Here is a 22,193-nt window from a genome sequence, read left to right on the forward strand (position 1 = left end):
AGTTCTACTTTGGCATATTGGGTTGCTATATGTCAGAAATTGGCTTGATGGCATATAACAACATTCCATGTTCATGGATAAGACAATATTTTTAACATGGAAGTTCTTCCCAGAATGATCATAGATTCAAAGCAATCACAAATCCCCAGTAAATTATTTTGTGGGTATCAACAAACTAATTCTAAAGTTATATAGAGAGGGAACCAAAACCCGCTGTCATTGAGTTGATTCCAACTCACAACAACCCTTTATAGAATTTCCAGGGCTCTAAATTTTTATGAGAGCAGACCAGCCTTAACTTTTCCCTGAGTGTGGCAGTGCGACACTTACTTGACAGTGCCACCAGAGGTCCTGGAAAGCAAAAGAGTTAGAAAAACCAACACAGTATCTAAAAAGAAGAACACATCAGAAGACTGATGCTATATAACTTTAATACTTAATATGCCTCAAGCCAAACACAAAAATAAATTTACAATGCAGTAAGGACCTAACTGTGCATTCTAAAACCATAAATTCTTAGAAAAATTCAGAAACAACCACATCAGGCTTATTTTTTTAAAGTAGACTCACTAATAAAATAACAAATGTACAAATAGCAAAAGGCAAAAAATAAATGAATGTGATATCATAAAAATTTCAAAATTTTATCCACCAAAAAACTGTTACCAAAAATATGAAAAGACAAGCTACTAACTGGTAGAATATTTGGGGGAACTATATATCCACTAAGAATCTAATAACATATATATATGTAAAACTTAAACAACTTAACAGGAAAACAAATAAAATAGGTAAATGACTTGAATAAACACTTTACCAAAAAGGATATTCCAATGACCAACACACACATGAAAAGATGTTTAATATTATTAGCCACCAGAGAGGTGCAAATATAAACTACATGAGATGTGTTTTCACTCCCATTGGGATAACTATGGTGAGATAAAAACAAAATCAAACAGAAAATATGAAATGTTGGCAAGGATATGTGGAAATTGAAACTCTTACAACACAAATTGAAACGCACCACATCACTGGTATTTCAAATATCAACAGGGTCACTCAAGATGAATATGCTTCAGCAGAGCTTCCAGACTAAGAACAGACCACAAAAATGGAAGAGGCTGTTCAATTCTGAGGGCTAGCTACAGAAAACCTTATGAACAGCAGTGGCTTATAGTGATGGAAAATGACCCCCTCTAGTTGGAAGGCACTTAAAATGCAACTGAAGTATTGCCTCCTCAAAACAGAATCCACCATAATGATGTGGATGATGAAGTAAAGCTTTCAGGACCTTTATGTGCTGAGGCATGGCTCAAAATCAAAAGAAACAGCTGAAAATAGCTATTAATAATCAGAACTTGGAATATATGAAGTATGAATCTAGGAAAGCTATAAGATGTCAAAAGTGAAAATGGAATGCATAAAGATTGATATCCTAAAAAATTGATATCCTAAGCATTAGTGAGCTGAAATGTACTGGTATTGGCCATTTTGAGATTGACAATCACATAATTTACTGTACCAGGAATAATAAGGTCAAAAAGAATAGTATCATAATCTTCATCAAAGAGGAAATTGCAGGATCTATCTTAAAGCATAATGCTGATGTCATAGGATAATATCTATATGCCTACAAGGAAATCTAGTCAATACAAATAATTTACACACCAACAACTACAGATAGTGTTGATGAAACTGGGGGATTCTACTAAATTCTTCAGCCTGAAATTGATCAACCATGCAATGAAAATAGATTGCAAATGATAGGTGATTGGAATGCAGAAGTTTAAACAATGAAGAAGGAACAGTAGTTATAAAACATGGCCATAGGATGGAAATAACGCTGGAAATCATATGATAGAATTTTATAAGGCCAATGGCTTCTTCATTGCAAATACCCTTTTTCAACAACTTAAACAGCAACTGTATGTATACAGTTCAGCAACAGAATACAAAGGAATCAAACTGACTACATCTGTGGGAAAAAAGTATGAAGAAAGCTCATTATCAGCTATCAAAAGGAGGCCAGTTGTGGAACCAATTGAAACAAATTGCTCATTTGTAAATTCAGGTTGAAGGTGAAGAAAATTAAAACAAGTCCATGAGAGTCAAAATACAACCTTGAATATATCTCAGCTGAATTTCAACATCTGAAGAATAGATTTGCTGCACTGAACACTAGTGACAGAAGGTCTGATGAGCTGTGGTAGGACATCAAGAACATCATTTATGAAGACCACAAAAGGTCATTAAAAACACAAGAAAGAAAAAGTCAAAATGAATGTCAAAAGAGACTCAAACTTTCTCTTGAACACAGAATAGCTACAGCCCATGGAAGAAAAGATGAAGTAAAAGAGATGAACAGAAAATTTCAAAAGGCAGCCCGAGAAGACAAATTACTATGAAAAAATGTGCAAAGACTTGAATTTAGAAAACCAAAAAAGAATACACTCAACATATATGAAGTTGAAATAACTGAAAACACATTTAAGCCTCAAGTTATAATATTGAAGGATTCCATGAACAAAATATTGAATAATGCAGGAAACAACAAAAGACGATGGAGGGATTACACAGTCACTGTACCAAAAAGATTTGGTTGACATTCAATCATATCAGGTAGTAACCTATGATCAAGAACCTACGGTACTGATGGTCCAAGCTGTACTGAGGGTGTTACCAAAAAGCAAGGCTCCAGTATTTGACAGAATAGTAACTGACAAAATAAAAATTGAAATGTCTCAACAAGGTGATGAAGCACTGAAGAAAACTCAAAGATAGCTACCTGGCCAACTGACTACAGTATTTGTGTTGTGCCCATTTTGAAGAACAGCGACCCCACAGAGTCACAGTTTCCTTACTTCTTTGCATTGATGCCTGGGTTCTCGAGCTGCTTTTTGAAATCATACAGAAAATTTCAAACAATATTAATGTCACATGCAAGTAAAATGTTGATAATTCAAAAACAGCTGCATTGATAGTACATCGATAGGACACTGCCAGAAATTCAAGCCAAATTCAGAAGGACATGGCATAAGAAGTATCACTGCTGATGTCAGATGGATCAAGGCTAAAAGCAGAGACCACAAGAAAAGTGTTTCTTGTGTTTTATTGAATATGCAAAGGCATTCACCTATGTGAACCCTAACAAACTATGGTTAATATTCAGAAGAATGTGAATCCCAAAAGGTAAGTCGTTTGAAAAGAACTGAGAGGTTTAAAATCAGAAGAGGTCTGTCAGGGTAGTATACTTTCACAATTCTTATTCAATCTGTAAGCTGACCAAATAATTTGAGAAGCTGGTCTATATGAAGAAGTACACAGCAGCAGGAGTCGAGGAAGATTTATCAACAACCTGCAGTATGCAGATGACACAATCTGGCTTGCTGAAAATGAGGAGGACTTAAAGCACTTGCTGATTAAGATCAAAATGATTAGGGCAAAGAATGTACAGATGTGCTTTATACAATTGATGTATGTATATGTATGGACTGTGATAAGAGTTGTATGAGTCCCTAATAAATTGTTTTTAAAAAAAAGAATTGTATGAGCCCCCAATAAAATGATTTTTTTTAAAAAGAAGAACTTAAGTACGGATTACAATTCAATTTTAAGAAAACCAAAATCCTCAGAACTGGACATATAAACAACAGTACGATAAAAGGAGAAAAGAACAATTATCAAGGGTTTCAGTTTGTCTGGAATCATTTCATTCAGACAGCACACTGATAAATTGTTTTTAAAATCCTTTTCTTCCAACATTCGTTAAATACTACAGACATATCAGAAAAGATGCTGAGTACTAAAAAGGCCTTCTCAAGAGTATTACTGCTTGAAATGTTAATATAAACCTCTATGAAGACTTTTTCCTCTAATCCCAAGCAATACCTAAGAATAGCTTTCTCCTTAGAGAATTGCTCATTTCTAGGTTACTACTTTCTTTAGAGATGGAAGCGTACGTTTGCTTCTTGATTCCTCAGTCTTCCAATTTCGAACTATTCTCATCAATTCTCTATTTGAAAATGTTTGCAACTTCTTTCATGAACGATCTCAAAACTAGTACTTATAAGACTTTTTTCTACTGCTAAATCTCTTCAGTTCACACAGGTATTCAACTGATACCATTATTGATGTTGTTCCCTACTTATTCTTATCTTGCTAATGTTCCTCAAGTGAAATATCCCCAGGAAATTTTCAGAAAGGTGAAGAGGAGTTTAGAGATTGTGCAGTTATCCTTCACACTGCCCATTTCACTGATGAAAAATTGAGGCCTACAAAGTAAGTTACCTTGCTATGAGTAAAACTAGGCTTAGAACCCGGTTATCTTGACTTTCAATAGTATAGTATTCTTTCTACTATGCTGTTATTAGTCACCTTCTATTTCCATTTGTATCTCTTCAGGATGCCTAATACATACAAATCTCTCAGCAGATGTCAATAAAATAAGCATAAGCTTTTACGAGGAGGTACCCCCCAAAACCAAGAGCTTTTGTAGTACTCATTTTTTCATAGTGCTCATCCCTCCACCCCCCGCCAGGTGAGCATGGAGCAACTCGCACTTAATACACCCAGTGGCATTGCCTGGGAACGTTCTCTAGTCACAGTGAATTTTTTGTGTGTGAAAGCAGTTTTGCTTGAATCTTTCATTTTGGGGGGATGGCCGATTTAAGAGAACAGTGTACAGCTGTGAAATTTTGCTTTCTGCTCAGGAAAATTGCTGCAAAAACTGTTGTGATGTTGAACACAGCTAACAAAAGGAGTGCTGTGGGAAAAACTCAAGATGAGTAGCTTTCTCGTTTAAAAAAAGGTGCAATGTTGATTGATGACAAACTTTGTTCTGGGTGTCTGTCAACTCATAGTGCACTTGGGAGTTTGTTCCACCAGGTTAATCAAGTTTTCACATTGCAGAACAGTGTGCGACCAAAAAAAGGCCTGATTTGTGGCAGACAGGGGACTGGTTTTGCCACCACGACAATGCACCTGCTCATGCAGCCATCTCAATAGGCCAGTTTTTGTCAAAAAAAAAAAACAAAACAAACAAACTAGCATGCCTCTCTTGCCCCACGCACCTTACTCTCACGTGGCCTTGCTCCATGTGACTTCTTTTTGTTTCCAAGAATAAAGAGGGACATGAAAGGACAGCAATTTGATGAAGTTAGAAAAAGTGAAGAAAAAAACAAGGGAGGTACAGTCAGCCATCCAAACACGAGTTTGAAAAATATTTCCAAGAATGGAATTGCAGATTTGACAAATGTATTAAGTATAATGGAGGGTAGTTTGAAGGTGATAAGGTTGTTTTGTAAAAAATTTAAATACATAGCTTGAAAAAAGTTTTCATTTTGGGGGGAGAGTACCCCCTTGTACATAACAGGAAAATTGATTCAGGTACAGTCAGAAAGTAGGAAAGCAATTTTCTTACTTCTTTGCATGATGCCACCCTCCAGACCAGTTAATTGCTATTTTGCTCTTTCCATCAATCAGGCATTGGGCAGCTGTGATTGTAGCTCCTCCTACAGCTGCTGCACAGTCAAATATCCCTTCAGTGGCTGGGCAGTCATAACCTTAGGGCAAGAATCAGATTACTTTGTAAGAAATGAATTTTACAACAAGGAAAATGTGTTTGAGATGAGACAATTTACCGAAAAGTGACTGCGCTGGCATGAGCTGCAACTGAGACAGAAACATTCTAATAATAGGAAAAGGATTTTTAAAATATTAGAGCTTGAGAGGAAAAAAAACCTTACACGTTAACTAGTCATAACCAATAGGTGAAGAAATTGAGGCCTGAGAAATGGTATCTCTTGCTTACATAGCAGAGAGTCAGGTCTGCAAGTGAGGTTTCTTGATTCTCAGTCCAGTGTGCTTTCTACTAAACCATGGTGATAGCCATTTAGTTTTTAAAATGTAGTTGTTTAATAAAGGATACAGTAGAAAATTTAGCTAGGCCATAAACCTGTATTCAAGGACATCCAAGTCAGCACATACACAATCAGACTAGATATAGACACCACAATTAGAGCCTAACAGGGGTCCTGGTGGTTATGTTTGGAGCTGCTAACATAATAGTAAGGTCAGCAGTTTGAAACCACCAGAGGCTCCACAAGAAAAAGATGAGGCTTTCTACTCCCATGGAGATTTAGTTTCAGAAACATAAAGGGGAAGTTCTATTATGTCCTATAGGGTTGCTATGAATCAGAATGAACTCAATGGCAGTATAGTTTGGGTTTCATTTTTTTTTTATGGTTTATCAGGGCCTAAACCATTGAAAGACTTTCCCCCATCTAATCCATCACTCAGTTTCACAAAACCCATACCGTTTTCTCAAATGATGTTACGTAGCTAAACCAAGAGATTAATGATTAACACATTATTTAACTGGAGATTTATTAAAAATCACAATGCAAATTATAAATAATTAACTAGTTACAATCTATAGATGAAAGTGTTCTACCTCTCATCATTGTCTTGTTAGTCATTGTCTCATTAGAACCTTACCTAGCCCATATTCTATGGAGTCGGGGTGGCCATCATCACCATCTTGGCTGACCATCTGGAGATGCTGCAGATAGGCATCTGTATGAAAGGAGGCCATCTCCTCCATGGACGCCACTTTGGGCTTAACAATCCTAACAACAACAGAGAAAACAAAGGAATGTGAATGAGGCAGACCCAGATTATGTTAAAAGTTGTAAAGGAGTCAGCAATCTGAGCAGAAAATACAACTCTCAGATTCTGATTTCAGTAAGCTGAAGTGATACGCACAATGTGTTTTTCTATCGCACTATATAATCTATACTTCCTCACATCATGTTAATGTACTCACAATGTGAACAATAAGGGGATTGGTTTTCCTTTTGAGTTCATAGGTAGGTAAAAACGAAAGAATATTCATACTTAAAATAAAAATTTTAAATATGCATCAGAAAACTTGTGCTCCACAAGTTACAGCTTTTTTTAATTAATTAATTTACTTATTTTAACAATTTATTGGGGCTGGTACAATTCTTCTCACAGTTCATACATATACATACATCAATTGTATAAAGCACATCTGTACAGTCTTTGCCCTAATCATTTTTTTCTCTTTTCTTCTTTTACATTTTATTAGGGACTCAAACAACTCTTACCACAATCCATACATATACATACATCAATTGTATAAAGCACATCCATACATTCCCTGCCCCAATCATTCTCAAGGCATTTGCTCTCCACTTAAGCCCCTTGCATCAGGTCCTCTTTTTTTTCCACCCTCCCTCCCCATTCCCCCCTCCCTCATATGCCCTTGGTAATTTATACCTCGTTATTTTGTCATATCTTGCCCTATCCTGAAAGTTACAGCTTTAATGGCAAACCCATAGGCGGAAATGCTTTCATTTTCATTTGAAATACTTTCATTCCTAAGTGGCCATTATAATGCTTTCTGATAATTTTTCACTTCGGTTCTTGTTCCAGCTCTATATTTACTAGCTCAATAACCTTAGGTGAGCTATTTGACCACTCTGCAGCTCAAATTAACTCATCTGTAAAATGGGGATACATTATGAGATGCATATGGAGATTATACAACAACATATGAATATGCTTTATGTATCCCTATCATTATTAATATTAAGGGATAAAAGATAGGCAAAATAAAATGTAAAAGTCCCTTTACTTGTTCTCTCACGTCTGTTTCCAAGAGAAGGAACAGAAAGATTATAACCAGGCTTCACTCAGAATCCGTTAAACTCACAAGCAGTAATAAACAGGATTAAGTGAGAGAATAAAGGGAGTTCACCTAACAACAAAATTTACCACTCCCTACCACTAGGAGCCCTGGTTGTATAGTGGGTTATGCACTGAACTGATAACAAGTTCATACCCCAAATCTCAGAAATCCCAAATAGATGTTCTACTCTGTCCTACAGGATCACTAAGAGTCTGAATCAATTCTATTACAGCAGTTTGGATTTTTTTTACCCCTGTCTGTCCCACATTTCCTCTTCCTGGCCTCACTACTGTCATTACGTTCTCTAGCCCTTGCCATTTAGGTCCAGAGTCATGGTGGCATAGTGGGTTACATACTAGGTTGCTAAGTGAAAGGTTGGCAATGAAAAACCACCAGGAGAAAGATGAGGCTTTCTACTCCCTTCAAGATTTACACTCACAGAGAGTCGGGGGAAGACGGCTGCCATACAGGTAGCTCACATCCAGAACTCAGTGAGTGGCGAAATTTAGGGGCCTAGTAGGGGTATCAAGTCTGTCTGTCGATTCCCAAGACAACTCAGAGTACTTCTCTGAAGCAGAAGCGGACACCCGTGGTCTCTTGCGTGATGCTCAGAGTGCCCACTCTGCTGGCACCACAGGGCAGCCAGGAGCATTGCGGAGGCAGCTGCCCTGCCTCGGCGCTCTGTGCAGAATCACCAGCTAGTACCCCCTACTCTGCCCATGATGCCCGGGGTCCCATGTGGGTGCTCCAGCCGGTATATCGCCCCCCTGCAGAGATTCATGCCCCATCTGGGCACCCCTTGCTGACCAGCCAGCCAGACGATCCCCGCCTCCTCCTGGGAGGCTCGTGCCCTGGCGCCACAGCATAATCAGGTAGATGGCAGATGATGCTGCCATGCCTTTGTGCTCCCACAAACCGCCAATCAAACTGCCTCCACTCCCAGAGGTCTCAACCCAAAGGTGCCCACCCCATCTCTGCGCTCCTCACAAATCGGCCATCCAGCTCCCTCCCTGGCTTTCTTCCCCCCACCATACATACATGCAATGCACACGCACACACAGAGGTTCCCATCCTGCCACACCGTTTCAGGCATGCCAGGGAGCGGACACAAGTCTGGCAGCATTTTCTGCAGTTGTAGCATAGGGACCCAGGCCTTTGGGACTTGCCTACTGCATTCTCCCTTCTCCCTGCTCAATCCACCCCACCCTCTGTGCTCCAAGCAATGGATCAGCACACCAGTAGCGGCCCCCCCTCCCACCCGCCTACCTGTGGGAAGTACTCCTAGCCAGAAGTAGATCACCAAATCCCCAACCCATCCCCAAAATATGTTCCCCTTCACTTGAGTCAACACTTTTTATCAGACCGCAGTGTGCATAGCTGCAAACAACAGCCCCTAAGGAGACCTGAAGGTGGCTGGAGCACAAACCGTAGTTCAAGGGGAGAGGGAAACCCCAGCAGGACAAAGGTGAAACACAACCTTACAAGGAAGTTGGCTAAAAGCAGCCTGCTGAAACACCAGTACCAACCTCCCAAAGAGAGAGCCCAGGGCTCTGAGACACCTGGGAAAATGGTACCTAGTTCCAATAAATCGACCAAATACCAGCAAGCTGCTACAACAGTTTCAACAAGAAAAGAGAAACAAAATCCAATGCCAGAAGACCACCTGGACCTACCACAGAAAGAAATCTTCAGGATGCTGCTTGGAGCTATACAGGACATGAGGGAAGCATTATAGAAAAGGGAGAAAATGATAGAGAAAATAAAGGCCATGCACCAAAGGGAAATACAGGAGTTAAAGGGCGAGATAACAAAAACTAACAGCAAACTCACGGACTTCGCCCAGATATGGAGGAGGCAGAGAACCTCACCAGTGACCTAGAGGATTCTCAAGAAGAATTTAATAAACATGAGAAAAAGTCTCACAAGCCCATCAGAGAAGCTGAAGAAAACCTCAGAGCTATGTCTGACGCTATGAGAAGGAACAACATCAGAACTATTGGCTTGCCGGAGGAATCCACATCAATGAAGCCAACATCCAAAATAGTGATGGAATGCTTGGAGGAAATTTTCCCTAGCTTAAAGAATGAAAACCAGGCAACTATCCAGGTGGCCGAAAGAATACCAGCTAGACAGAATCCCAATAAGAAGGCACCACGACATAAAGTTGTTAAACTAACTATGAGGAAAAGGGGAAAATTGTAAGAGCAGCTAGGGAAAAACTGGCAACCATATATAAAGGCAAGCAGATAAGAATATGCTCAGATCTATCAGCAGACACTATAAAAAGAGCAGACAATGGAGCAGCATATTCAGAAAATTGCAGGAAAATACCGCAAACCCAAGAATACTCTATCTTGCCAAATTAGCTATCAAAATTGATGGAGAAGTGAGAGTCTTCCTGGACAAGGAAAGTCTCAAAGAATATGCTAAAAGGAACCCAGCACTACAAAAGATCCTCGCCAACCCAGTATGGGCAGAAGAACAACGCTCACCAAGCACATGCAAGAGACCATCCCACAGAAGAACTCCAACCAGAGACCACCAAACGGAAAACAGCTCCCTAGATAACACAGGTTCAACAATGGAAAGAAGGCAAGAATGAACCACTAACACACATATGCACAACCCATGGAAAAGAAATGGAGGTAAGAAAACACCCAACATAAGAGGGATAAAATGATATTACAGAGTCCACAAATAGATGTAATAACCCTGAATATCAATGGATTGAACTCAGGCTTTAAGAGATAGAGACTAACAGACTGGCTTAGAAAACACAATCCCTCCATCTGCTGCCTACAGGAGTCACATCTCAAGATTACAGACAAAAATAGGCTGGGAATCAAAGGCTAGAGAAAAACATACCACGCAAACAACAATTCAAAAAAGCAGGGGTTGCGATCCTAATCTCACATAAAATTGACCTCAAAGGACAAGGGACACTATATAATGCTCAAGGTAACAGTACACAAAGAACTACTATGCATTCTAAACATTTACTCACCAAACAAGTGTTCAGCAGAATATTTCAATCAAACGCTCCAAAAGATGAAAAAAGAAATTACAGCCTCAACAATTATGGTAGGTGACTTCAATACACTGCTCTCTGAGAAAGATCACTGGGAAAGAAGCTCAACAAGGAGGCTAAAGATCTAAACACTAAAATAAGACAATTTGACCTGATAGATATTTACAGAGCTCTCCACCCAAATACAAAAACAATCACATTCTTTTCAAGCCCACATGGCATATATTCAAGAGGGACCACATGCTAGGGCGTAAGTCGAATCTACATAAATTTAAGCACATGGATACCACACAGACCTCTCTCTCTGACCACTGTGTGATAATATTGGAAATCAACAAAAGGAAGATAAAGAAATCAAGGGAAAAAATTGAAGAATGAATAACTCTATTGCAAAAGGAGTATACACTGGTTCAGATCAGAGATGAAATTAGGAAATTTCTAGAAACCAATGAGAATGAAAACATGACATACTAAAACTTATGGGACACAGCAAAGGCAGTCATCAGAGAAAGTCTCATAGTTACATGCTCACATAAGGAGGAGAGGCTTATGACAGATACACTGGCACAACATTTACAGCAAATAGAGCAGAGTCAACAAGATAATACAACTAATAGCAAAAGAAAATAAATCATAAAAAGTAGATCTGAGATTCAGGAGAGAGAAAATAAGAAAACTATGGGGGGTGGGGGGGGAAATCAATGCTGTTAAAAGTTGGTTCTTCGAAAGGATACACCAAATAGACAAACCTCTCACGAATTTGACCAAAGAAAGAAAGGAACACATTTTAACAGCAAGGATGAGGGGTGAAAGAGTAGATATTACAATGGAACACAGTGAAATCAAAGGATACTTACACAGTACTATGAAGGACTGTACTCCAATGAATTCAAACACTTGGAAAACATGGACAAATTCTTGGAAAAACAATTCTTCCCTAGATTATCACTACTGGCCGTCAAGAACCTCAACAGACCCTTATCAATAGAAGAAACAGACAAGGTTATCAAGGGATTACCAAACAAAAATCACCTGGACCAGATGGGTTTACAGGAGACTTCTATCAAGCATACAGGGAAGAACTGACACCAATCCTACACAAACTCTTCCAGAACATAAAAAAAGATGGCAAACTCCCAAATTTCTTCTATGAAGCTAGTATAACTCTGATACCTAAACTGGGCAAGGATCCCACAAGAACTGAGAACTACAGACCAATTTCCCTAATGAATATTGATGCAAAATCCTCAACAAAATACTCGCCAAGAGAATACAAAAATATATACAACAAATAATTCACCATGACCAAGCAGGATTCATACCAGGGATGCAGGGATGGTTCAGTATACGAAAGACCATTAGTAGTATTATAAGCCACACTGAAATGAAAAAGTATAAGAACCACATAATATCGATAGATGCGGAAATAGCATTCGCCAACATCCAACACCAAATCATGTTTAAGACACTCAATAAGCTAGGAATGGAAGGAAAATTCCTCAATATAATAGAAGCTATATATATAAAAACCAACAGCCACTGTGGTAGTCAATGGAGAAAAGACAAGATCAATTCTTCTGAAAAAGGGAACTAGGCAAGGATGTTCCTTGTCCCCATTAACATCGTACTGGAGGAAAAGAAAGGACATCAAAGTTATTTGTCTGAGGAAGGAAGAAGTGAAATCATTGTTATTCACAGATAATATGATTTTATATATGGAAAATCCTAAAAGTTCCACAAGAGGAGTACTGGAAGCAATAGAGGAATATGCCTATCAGGTTACAAGATCAACAAACAGAAGTTTATTGCAATACTGTCCACATCGGACAAGGCCACAGAAGAGGGGATCAAAAAAAGGGGTACCCTTCACAATAGCCAAACACACATTGAAATATCTAGGGATATACCTAACTCAAAAAACAAAAGATGTGTTCGACAAAAACTACAAAACACTATTAAAACAAACCAACCTCAACAATAAGCGTGACCTCAACAAATGGAAGGAGATCCTATGCTCGTGGATCAGTAGACTCAATATTGTAAAGATGTAAATTCTACCTAAAGCACTATATAAGTTAAATGTTATCCCAATCCATATTGCAGCATGTTTCTTCAAAGAGTTGGAAAAACAGATTACCAACTTCATATGGAGAAGGAAGAAACCGCGAATTAGCAGAGAACTGCTCAAGAAGGACAAAGTGGGAGGGCTTGCTTTAACCGACATTAATATAGACTATACAGCCACAGTGGTCAAAACACCATAGTATTGGTGTAATGATAGATATTCAGACCAATGTAAAAGGATTGGAAACCCAGAAATAAAATCATCAGCATAAGGACAACTAATCTTTATTAAGGGGCCCCCAAAAGATCAAATGGAAAGTGGATGCCTTCTTCATTCCATGGTGCTGGAAAAATTGATACATAGCTCCAGAAAAATGAAGCAAGACCCTTACCTCACTCCATACACGAGAATAAACTCAAGATGGATCACAGACCTTGAGGTACAACTATTAGGGCCATTAATGAGGGCATTGGGACAAAGTTGAGAATCTTGGCTCAGGGATTACATACCGTATATACTCGTGTGTAAGCCAAGTTTTCAGCACAAAAATGTGCTGAAAAACTGATGTTCGGCTTATACACGGGTCAGTGGTACGAATGGATGTCATCTGGTCAAGCCTGACTAACAAAAGGAGGAAATCTCATGAAGCCTGCCATAGAGTTAATAGCAAAGTGGGTTTGAGATGCATGGAAAGACATTCCAGAAGACATGGTACAACGTGCCTTCCAGAAATGTAGTATTAGTAATGCTATGGATAGCATATGGTAACCCACTAAAAAGGAGGGGGGGGGAAGACATGGGTAGCCTGGGGAACAGGGCACTAACCCACACAGGGGGAGGGTGCTGATTGTGTCTCCACAGGGAAAGAGGGACCAGACTTCAACCCGGAGCTCCAAAACAAGAACACAACACACTGACATGAAGCAGGGAACCGATAGAGAGGCCTGAGGGGCCGGCCCCATTACCAACTGAGTATACAGCACCTTCCCCCTCATAAGAATTAACTTCAGAGGACAGCACTGAAGCTAAAGCTCAAGGAGAGGGAACTGTCTAATTAGAGCACACAGGAGCCAATGAGGGGGGCAGGGGAAAAAATAGTGAAGCGCATCCTGGCTGACCAAGTCCTGAGGACAATGTTTCTGCTCAGAGCAGCAATGCAAAAAGACGACCACCAGGCCAGCCTCATCACAGGACACAGCATCTTCATTGACCCATAGCACCAATGGGGAGGACACTAGAGACACACGGCGGGAATTGTGCCCGCCCTGAGTCACTACAGCAAAGCCAGCCTCTGGTGGCATGCAGCAGAGCAGCAGGGGGAGCAAAGCAATGAAGTCCCCAGGGATAGATGTGGGGCCAGGGCATGGCACCACACCAGACTCGACTGGAAAGCACTCATGAAGGACAACAAATAAACCCTCAACTGTTTATAGGGTTTTTTGTGTTATTGTTGTTGTTGTTGTAGCTATTGTTTTATTTTCTATTGTTGCTTCATTGTACTCGGTCTTGTGATGGTACATATTATTGTCGCTGCATGTTTACCTGAAAGGGATAGGCGGGATATACAAGCCGGAGGAGAGAACAAGGGGATGATAGTTCCAGGGGGATGTGGGAGAGGGGGAGGAGGGGGAAAGGAAGTGGGTGTGAACAAACCCAGGGACAAGGGAACAAGTGATCCAAAATCAGTGGCAAGGAGGGTGTAGGAGGCCTGGCAGGGCTGGATAACGGACAATGTAACCAAAAGGAATTCCTGAAACCCAAATGAAGGCTGAACATGATAGTGGGACACTAGGAACATACAAAGAAATAGAGGAAAGAACTAGGAGGCAAAGGGTAGTTATAGAGCTCTAAATACAGGCATATGCAGATGTAAATATAATTATATACGATGAGGGGGAAATAAATCTATGTACATAAATTTATAGGTTTAGTATTAAGGAAAAAGATAGACAGTGGGCCCCTATGTACTCCCTCAACACAAGAACACTTTGTTCTAACAATTCAGTAGTATGAGATGCTCACCTTCCTGGCACAATCACTGAAGACAACAGGTGCACAAGCAAATGTGGTGAAGAAAGCTGATGGTTCCCGGCTACCAAAAGATATAGCATCTGAGGTCTTAAAGGCCTGACGATAATAAGGCAGCCATCTAGCTGAGAAACAACAAAACTCACATGGAAGAAGCACACCAGCCTGTCCCGACTAGATCGCTGAGGACAAAGCAGGTGCATAAGCAAATGTGGTGAAGAAAGCTGATAGTTCCCGGCTGTCAAAAGATATAGAATCTGGGGTCCTAAGGCTGGAAGATAAACAAGGGGCATCTAACTGAGACACAAAGAAGCCCACATGGAAGAAGCAGACCAGCTTGTGAGATCACAAGGCATCGAAGGATCAGGTATCAGGCATCAAAGACCAAAAAAAAAATAATAATAATAATCGTAGCATTGTGAATGAGGGGGAGTGCGGAGTGGGGACCCAGAACCCATTTGTGGGAAATTGGACATCCCCTTGCAGAAGGGCCATGGGGAGGAGATGAGCCAGTCACGGCACAGTGCAGCAATGATGAAACATTCAATACTCCTCTAGTTCTTGTACGCTTCCTTTCCCCCTCCCCCCATTATCATGATGCCCATTTTACCTTACAAATCCAGCTGGACTGGAGGATGTACACTGGTACAGATAGGAACTAGAAATGCAGGGAATCCAGGACAGATGGACCCCTCAGGACCAGTGGTGAGAGTGGTGATACCCAGAGGGTACAGGAAAGGTGAGGGAGAAAGGGGGAACAGATTACAAGGATCTACATATAACCTCCTCCCAGTAGAGAAGGGGTGAAGGGAGACTTTAGATGGTGTAAGATGTGACAAAATAATAATGATTTATAACTTATCAAGGGTTCATGAGGGAGCGAGGAGAGGGGAAAAATGAGGAACTGATACCAAGGGCTCAAGTAGAAAGCAACTGTTTTGAGAATGTGGATGGCAACAGATGTACATATATGCTTGACACAATGGATGCATGTATGTATTGTGATGAGTTGTACGAGCCCCCAATACAATGATTTTTTAAAAGAAAAAAAAAAGATTTACACTCTGAGAAACCCACAAGGTCAGGCTAGCTAAAATTTAAAATATACATGACAGCCATGGGATATACTGTTGTTTATAGCCTACTACTAGCATCAAGAAGGACAGAAGAAATCCTGTAATTCAACCTCAAATGTATATTACTGTAGTTCAATCTCAAAAATAAAATCCATTTGGTCTCACACTTAATTCTACCCCCAATCTAAGGATAATTAGTTCTTATAATGAGGTCCTGCTGAATGCTCACCCTCACAGAAGGTATAGTTGCTATAGCAAAGTGTGGTGAAGAAACTAGATGGTGTCCAGCTTTAAAAAAAGAATAGCATCTGGAGTCTTCAATCAAGCAGCCATCTAAGTGAGGCATCAACTAAGTCTACATGGAAGAAGCACAGCAGTCTGTGTGATTCAAAGACTAAGCAAGAAAATCCAAATCTAAAGGAGTGAAAGTTATCAGGGCTTAAATTGTGAATACACAATTTGCAGAAGGCTATGGATGACAATGAGATCCCAAAATTCATCTGCAAGGCCCCCACATGGAGTGAGTCTCCAGTGAGCCCTTCTGACCAGAGTCCAGGGATGTGAATAGCCTTGCTCTTAGAGAGCACTGGAAACTTAAGATGTAAGACCTCATCATTTGATCTACTGTTTGACCCATTTGAAAGTTGTCATAGTTTTTAATACTTCCTTTCTTTTTTACTGGAGTTTTTCACTAGTTTACTTTGTTATTATTGTAGCTCCTTTTTTATTTTGCATGTTTTCCAGTTTATGAAACCCCGGGTAGGTAAATCTATGGGAACAGTAACTGAGTTAAGGGATTAATAGCTTACTGAGGATATAGGAAAGGAGTTTGGAGGGAAATGGGGAGAATAATGAGTGTAAAAAGGAAACAAAGTTCTAGAACTGATTGTAGCAATAATTATACAACTCTTTAATATTAGTGAACTATAAATATTAATGTATGATATGTGAATTATATGTCAATAAAACTATTGAAAAAAATAAGATCCATACTTCAAGAAAAAAATGTCTGTATCATCAGAGGTGATTTTTTTTTTTAGTTTCTTGGACCATGTTCCCAGATCCAATAGCTCCAATTTCTACTACTTTTCTATTTATTTAATAAATATCAAAAATCAAAGTCACTATTAATAAATATCTCCCAACTTAACAGTAAAGAAATAGGACATCTTTGCTATGCTTTCTGGTTTGTCATAAAGGTTTTGGGAAATGGTAAATAACTTTAATGGAAAGCATATAATTTTTATGTTTGCCAAATACATAGATGGCTTCAAACAATGCCTGAACACACCAAACCATGAGAGCAATGTAACCGCAAGCAGGAATACATGAGAAGATTGGGCTACAGGGCCAGCCCCAACCAGAGCCAAACTGACCCCCTCCCTAAATGTATGTGCAACAGACCACACTAAACCTACAGGTGAGGTGAGGGGCCGGCACATCACGTCCACATGGAAGCAAACTGAAAAAGAAAAAGATAAAGGGATAGTCGGTCTAGACCCCATTATCGGCACACCAAGCCCCGAGGATGACGTTCCTGCATGGAGCTGCTAAAACACAGAGATGTCTGTAGGGCCGACAACAGCTCATAACATGTTGTCCCTTACTGGAGCATACTGCAATAGAGGACAATACTGGGGACATGTGGCAAGGAGGTAGTGCGGTCTGAACCCCCCACAGTGGGGCAAATCAAGAAAGGAACACAACAGATCAGCAACTGAAGCAAAGCCCCTAATGAGCTACCAAAATAGACTTCAGGCTAGGAGTGGCAAATCCTGGAATTCCCCCAGGACCAATGGGGGAGTCATAAAGGTCAGTGGAAAGACCTGGAAGTATGTATGTTTTTCCTGTTTTTCTTCTTTTCTTTTTTCAATCTTTTGTTATCTTTTTGTTTGGTCGATGCCATTGTTGGTATGCCCACTTACATAAGACAGGCATGGGACCTGTCTTGAGGAGAAAGCTTGAGGAGAAAGCAATGGGACCAACAGTCCCAGAGGGACCTGGTGGGGGAAGGGGGCAGGGGAAGGGGGCGGGGGAAGGATAGTGTGAGCAAACAACGCCATAGACAGAGGAACAACTAGGGAATTAAAACCAACAACAGGAGGATATAGAGATCCTGGGGGTGTTAGAGCAGCAGCAATCTAGCTAAGAGGAAGTACTATGAGGCAGAAGTAGGACAAGCATGATGAGGCAGAAGGAAGGTAAAAAGAAACAGAAGAATTATCTAGGAAGCAAAAGCTATGGACAGAGGCATAAGCATAGATGTGTCCATATGTAAATACATTAATCCATAAAAATAGAAGTATTGGCCTATGTACATATTTTTATAAATAATACACTGAAGTAGTGGATGGACTTCAGGCCTCAGTTCATACCCTTCCTCAATACAAGAACACTTTGTTCTGTCATTCTGTGATGCCCACCCTCCTGGTACAATCCCTGAAGACAAAATGGGTGCATAAGCAAATGTGGTGAAGAAGGCGGATGGTGCTCAGCTATTAAAAGATAAGTGTCTAGGGCAGAGGTCCTCAAACTTTCTAAACAGGAGGCCAGTTCACTGTCCCTCAGACCCATTGAAGGGCTGGATTATAGTTTTAAAAAAAACTATGAACAAATTCCTATGCACACTGCACATATTTTTTTAATTGTTTTGTTAGGGGCTCATACAACTTTTATCACAATCCATACAAACATCAATTGTGTAAAGCACATTTGTACATTCATTGCCCTCATCATTCTCAAAACATTTGCTCGCCACTTAAGCCCCTGGCATCAGCTCCTCATTTTATTCTCCCCCTTCCCTCATGAACCCTTGATAATTTATAAATTATTATTTTGTCATATCTTGCCCTGTTCAGCGTCTCCCTTCACCCACTTTTCTGTTGTTCGTTGCCCAGGGAGGAGGTCACAAGTAGACCCTTGTAATTGGTTCCCCCTTTCCAACCCACCCTCCCTCCACCCTCCCGGTATCGCCACTCACACTATTGGTCCTGAAGGGATCATCCGCCCTGGATTCCCTGTGTTTTCAGTTCCTACCTGTACTAGTGTACATCCTCTGGTCTAGCCAGAATTCGGATCATGATAGTGCGGGGTGGTGGGGAGGGGAGAAGCATTTAGGAACTAGAGAAAAGTTGTATTTTTCATCGGTGCTACATTGCAACTTGACTGGCTCGTCTTCTCCCCTAGACCCCGCTGCAAAGGGATCTCCAGTGGCCGACAAATGAGGTTTGGGTCTCCACTCTGCACTCTCCCCTCATTCACTATGGTAACACTTTTTTGTTCTGATGATGCCTTATACCTGATCCCTTCAACACCTCATGATCGCACAGGCTGGTGTGATTCTTCCATGTGTGCTTTGTTGCTTCTGAGCTAGATGGCCGCTTCCAAAAGCAGAGCTGATATCAAAGAGTTCAAGGAAGAAAATGTTTTGAAACTGATTGTGGTAGCGATTTTACAACACTGCGTGATATGATTGAACTACAGAATGGTGTGATGTCTGGCTTAGCTCCTAATAGAATGGTTTGGGAAAAAAATGAAACAGGTCTCACACCTCACATTATATACAAAAACAAACTCAAGATGAATCAAAGACCTAAATATAAAACACACAACCATAAAAACCATCAATGAAAAATAGGGACATGCTTAAGGGCCCTAATGCCAGGCATAAACACACTACCAAACGTAATGAAAAATAGCCACACTACAGAAGACAAAATAAAGGGCTGGGGCCTCCTAAAACAATGACATTTATGCACATCGAAAGAGTTAAAAAAAAGAAGCCACGTATTGGGGGGAAAAATTACTAATGACACATCAAATAAAGGGCTAATCTCCAAAATTTACAGAAAACTACAACATCTTAAGAAGAAAAATACAAATAACCCAAACAAAAATTGACCACCCTGACAATTTACCAAAGATGACATAGAGGCAGACAGCAGCCCTCTGAAAAATGTTCATGTTTATTAGCAATAAGAGAAATACAGATTAAAACAATGAGAAAACACCTCACACCGACACTTCTATCAATCAATAAAACACAAAATAATAAAGAAGGGATGCAGAGAGATTGGAACCCTCATACATTGCTGATGGGACTGTAGAATTATGCAACCACCAGGGAAACGAGCATTGTTCTTCCTGAAACAAATGCAAATGCAATTACCTGATGATCTTGCAATCTCTCTACTGGGCATGCACCGTAAAAAAATAAAGAATAAAGCACAAACAGACATCTACGCACTATGTCTACTGCAGCAATTTCCACAATAGCAAAGAGCATGGAAACAATCCAAAACACTAATTACAGAGGTGTGAATAAACAAACTCTGTTTCACGCATACAATTTAAAAAGACGACTCCTGTGAACACCCAAGGGCAACGCTAGAGAACATTGTGCTTAGCAAAGTTAGCCACTCTTAAAACAGATAAAAAATTAATGACACCATTATTACAGGAAGAGTGAGCTTTACCCTAAAAGATAAGACTCCGAAGACGGTGCCTCCCCCAGGAATAGGGGTGGGGGCAGGGGCAGGGAGAGAGGAGGGAAAGGAAATTATAAAGGGAGGACAGACAGAAGGGAAAAAGAGAAAGTCACATTCATGGAAGGTTTAACGGGATATTTATTATTGATTTCATTTATTAGCAACTATATATAACATGCTTCTTATAAGCCAAAATAAATATATACGTAAATAAATAAAAGCAAGAGCAAAGGGTCACAGCCTTAAAACAAAACAAAAAAACACTCCAGATTCCTTACCCCGCAGATCTAACTATTGGTCTGAGTGGCTTAAAAAAAGGAGGGAAAGTAAAATTGCATTTAGGAGTCTTTAGTGATAAGCAAGTTCATTTCAAACATATGAAAAAAAAGACTATGCTCAAGAAAAATAACTTACCTCATTTGCTTATGCAGCGCGTATGCTTCAATCAGAGAATGTACCATACTGGCCTAAAAAAAAAAAGCAGCATGCAAAAAAAAGGCAGAAAATAATCTGTGCTTAATTTCTCTTGAAAGTGTAATTGAGCACAATCCTATGTTCTCATCCTCTTGAACCTACACTTTAGACAATATAGGTATTACCTAAATGGCTAAAGCGAAAACACCAGACCTTAATTAATTTTTCTCCTCCAACTTCTTCCATACGACTTCGGAGATTCTCAAGTAAAGCCACACCATCCTCTCTGTGCCAACCTCTCCCTTGTGCCCCCCACCCCACCTGTCCTTTGGCACCCCGCCGATAAACGCTGCTCTCGGAGAACACTTCCTCCACCCAATATTACTTCACAAATTTGTCACGAAGATCTTCCCAAACTCTAAAATCCTCGGCGCTTCCAAAAGCCGCCCCACCCCCACCCCCTCTGCCCGGTCGACTGCCTCCATTGCCGCCCGCCTCCACCAAAAAGCCCACGATTTTTCGTCCCCAACTTTCTCACCCGTTTGGGGACTTTCGACAAGGAGTCGCACATCCTGACATACTCAGGACTGTAGATGTAAACCGGGGCCAGCGACTGCCCACCATCCTCAGACTCCTCCATCTTCCACTGGCAATCCTTCCGTTAAGATCCGGCTCCTCGCAGACTCAGTTCGAGACGAGTTCCTGCTCCTGTGAACCGTCGCAGGTGCTCTCTGGTCAACATTCCCTCCTATTCCCGAGCTCTCCGGAAACGCTTTCCCCGCCCCACATCGACTGAGAGAAAACAATGCGCCTGCCTCCGTGGAAACCATCCAGTTCAAAAGAAGGTTTGGTAGCTATAAATTTTTTAAATTCTAAATAGTTGTCCAAAGGGATAGAAATTTACAGCAAAAATAAGTCCAGTCAAAGCCAACCATCCTTGTTGCCCAACGGGGCTATTTGTGATTAGGTCAAACCACCTGCAGAGCATGCTGGGAGATGTAGTTTCCAGTAGTTTGAGGCAAGGAAGAGTCGCGGCTTGCCGCCAATTTGATTTTTAGGGCTAAAACACATAACCTCGGCTCTTTATAAAGTCCTTGCAAATACATACTTTTAAATACTTAAAGATGTAGCTATTCATGAGTTTACCATAACCTATTTCTATCAGCCGTGTCTTCCAATGACAAAGTGGGGGCGGTGGGGAGGAGGGAGAGGGGAGAGGGACAGACAGGATTTAGCTCATACAAGGAATCAGGAATCCTAGTAGCACAGTAGTTAGCGCTGAGCTGCTAACCAAAGGATGGGCAGATTGCACCCGCCAGCTACTTTACTTACTTTGCTTCTAGAGAAGAGGATGTGGCAGTCAGTTTCCATAAAGGTTCTA

The 22,193-nt window shown here is 40.5% G+C and overlaps 1 protein-coding gene across 8 annotated transcripts in view; it reads right to left on the reverse strand.

The window, feature by feature from the left end:
* The window catches only part of LOC142453675 (histone deacetylase 8-like), a 49,515-nt gene extending 27,758 nt beyond the window's left edge, over nt 1–21,757 (reverse strand). For 4 of the 8 annotated variants that reach the window (XM_075555220.1, XM_075555221.1, XM_075555224.1 and 1 more), the window contains exons 1-4: nt 21,351–21,741; nt 20,813–20,865; nt 6,499–6,629; nt 5,423–5,564 (exon numbers count right to left, since the gene is read on the reverse strand). In XM_075555220.1, the coding sequence (XP_075411335.1) occupies nt 5,423–5,564; nt 6,499–6,629; nt 20,813–20,865; nt 21,351–21,452 (428 nt within the window). In that variant the 5' untranslated portion in view covers nt 21,453–21,741. Of the gene's footprint in view, nt 1–5,422; nt 5,565–6,498; nt 6,630–20,812; nt 20,866–21,350 lie in introns of all 8 variants that reach the window. The other 4 variants (XM_075555218.1, XM_075555219.1, XM_075555226.1 and 1 more) reach the window with 3 other exon arrangements.
* Between the last annotated feature and the right edge of the window lie 436 nt (nt 21,758–22,193).

This window comes from Tenrec ecaudatus, chromosome 7, assembly GCF_050624435.1.
Source record: "Tenrec ecaudatus isolate mTenEca1 chromosome 7, mTenEca1.hap1, whole genome shotgun sequence".
In the NCBI taxonomy this organism is placed as follows: domain Eukaryota; kingdom Metazoa; phylum Chordata; class Mammalia; order Afrosoricida; family Tenrecidae; genus Tenrec; species Tenrec ecaudatus.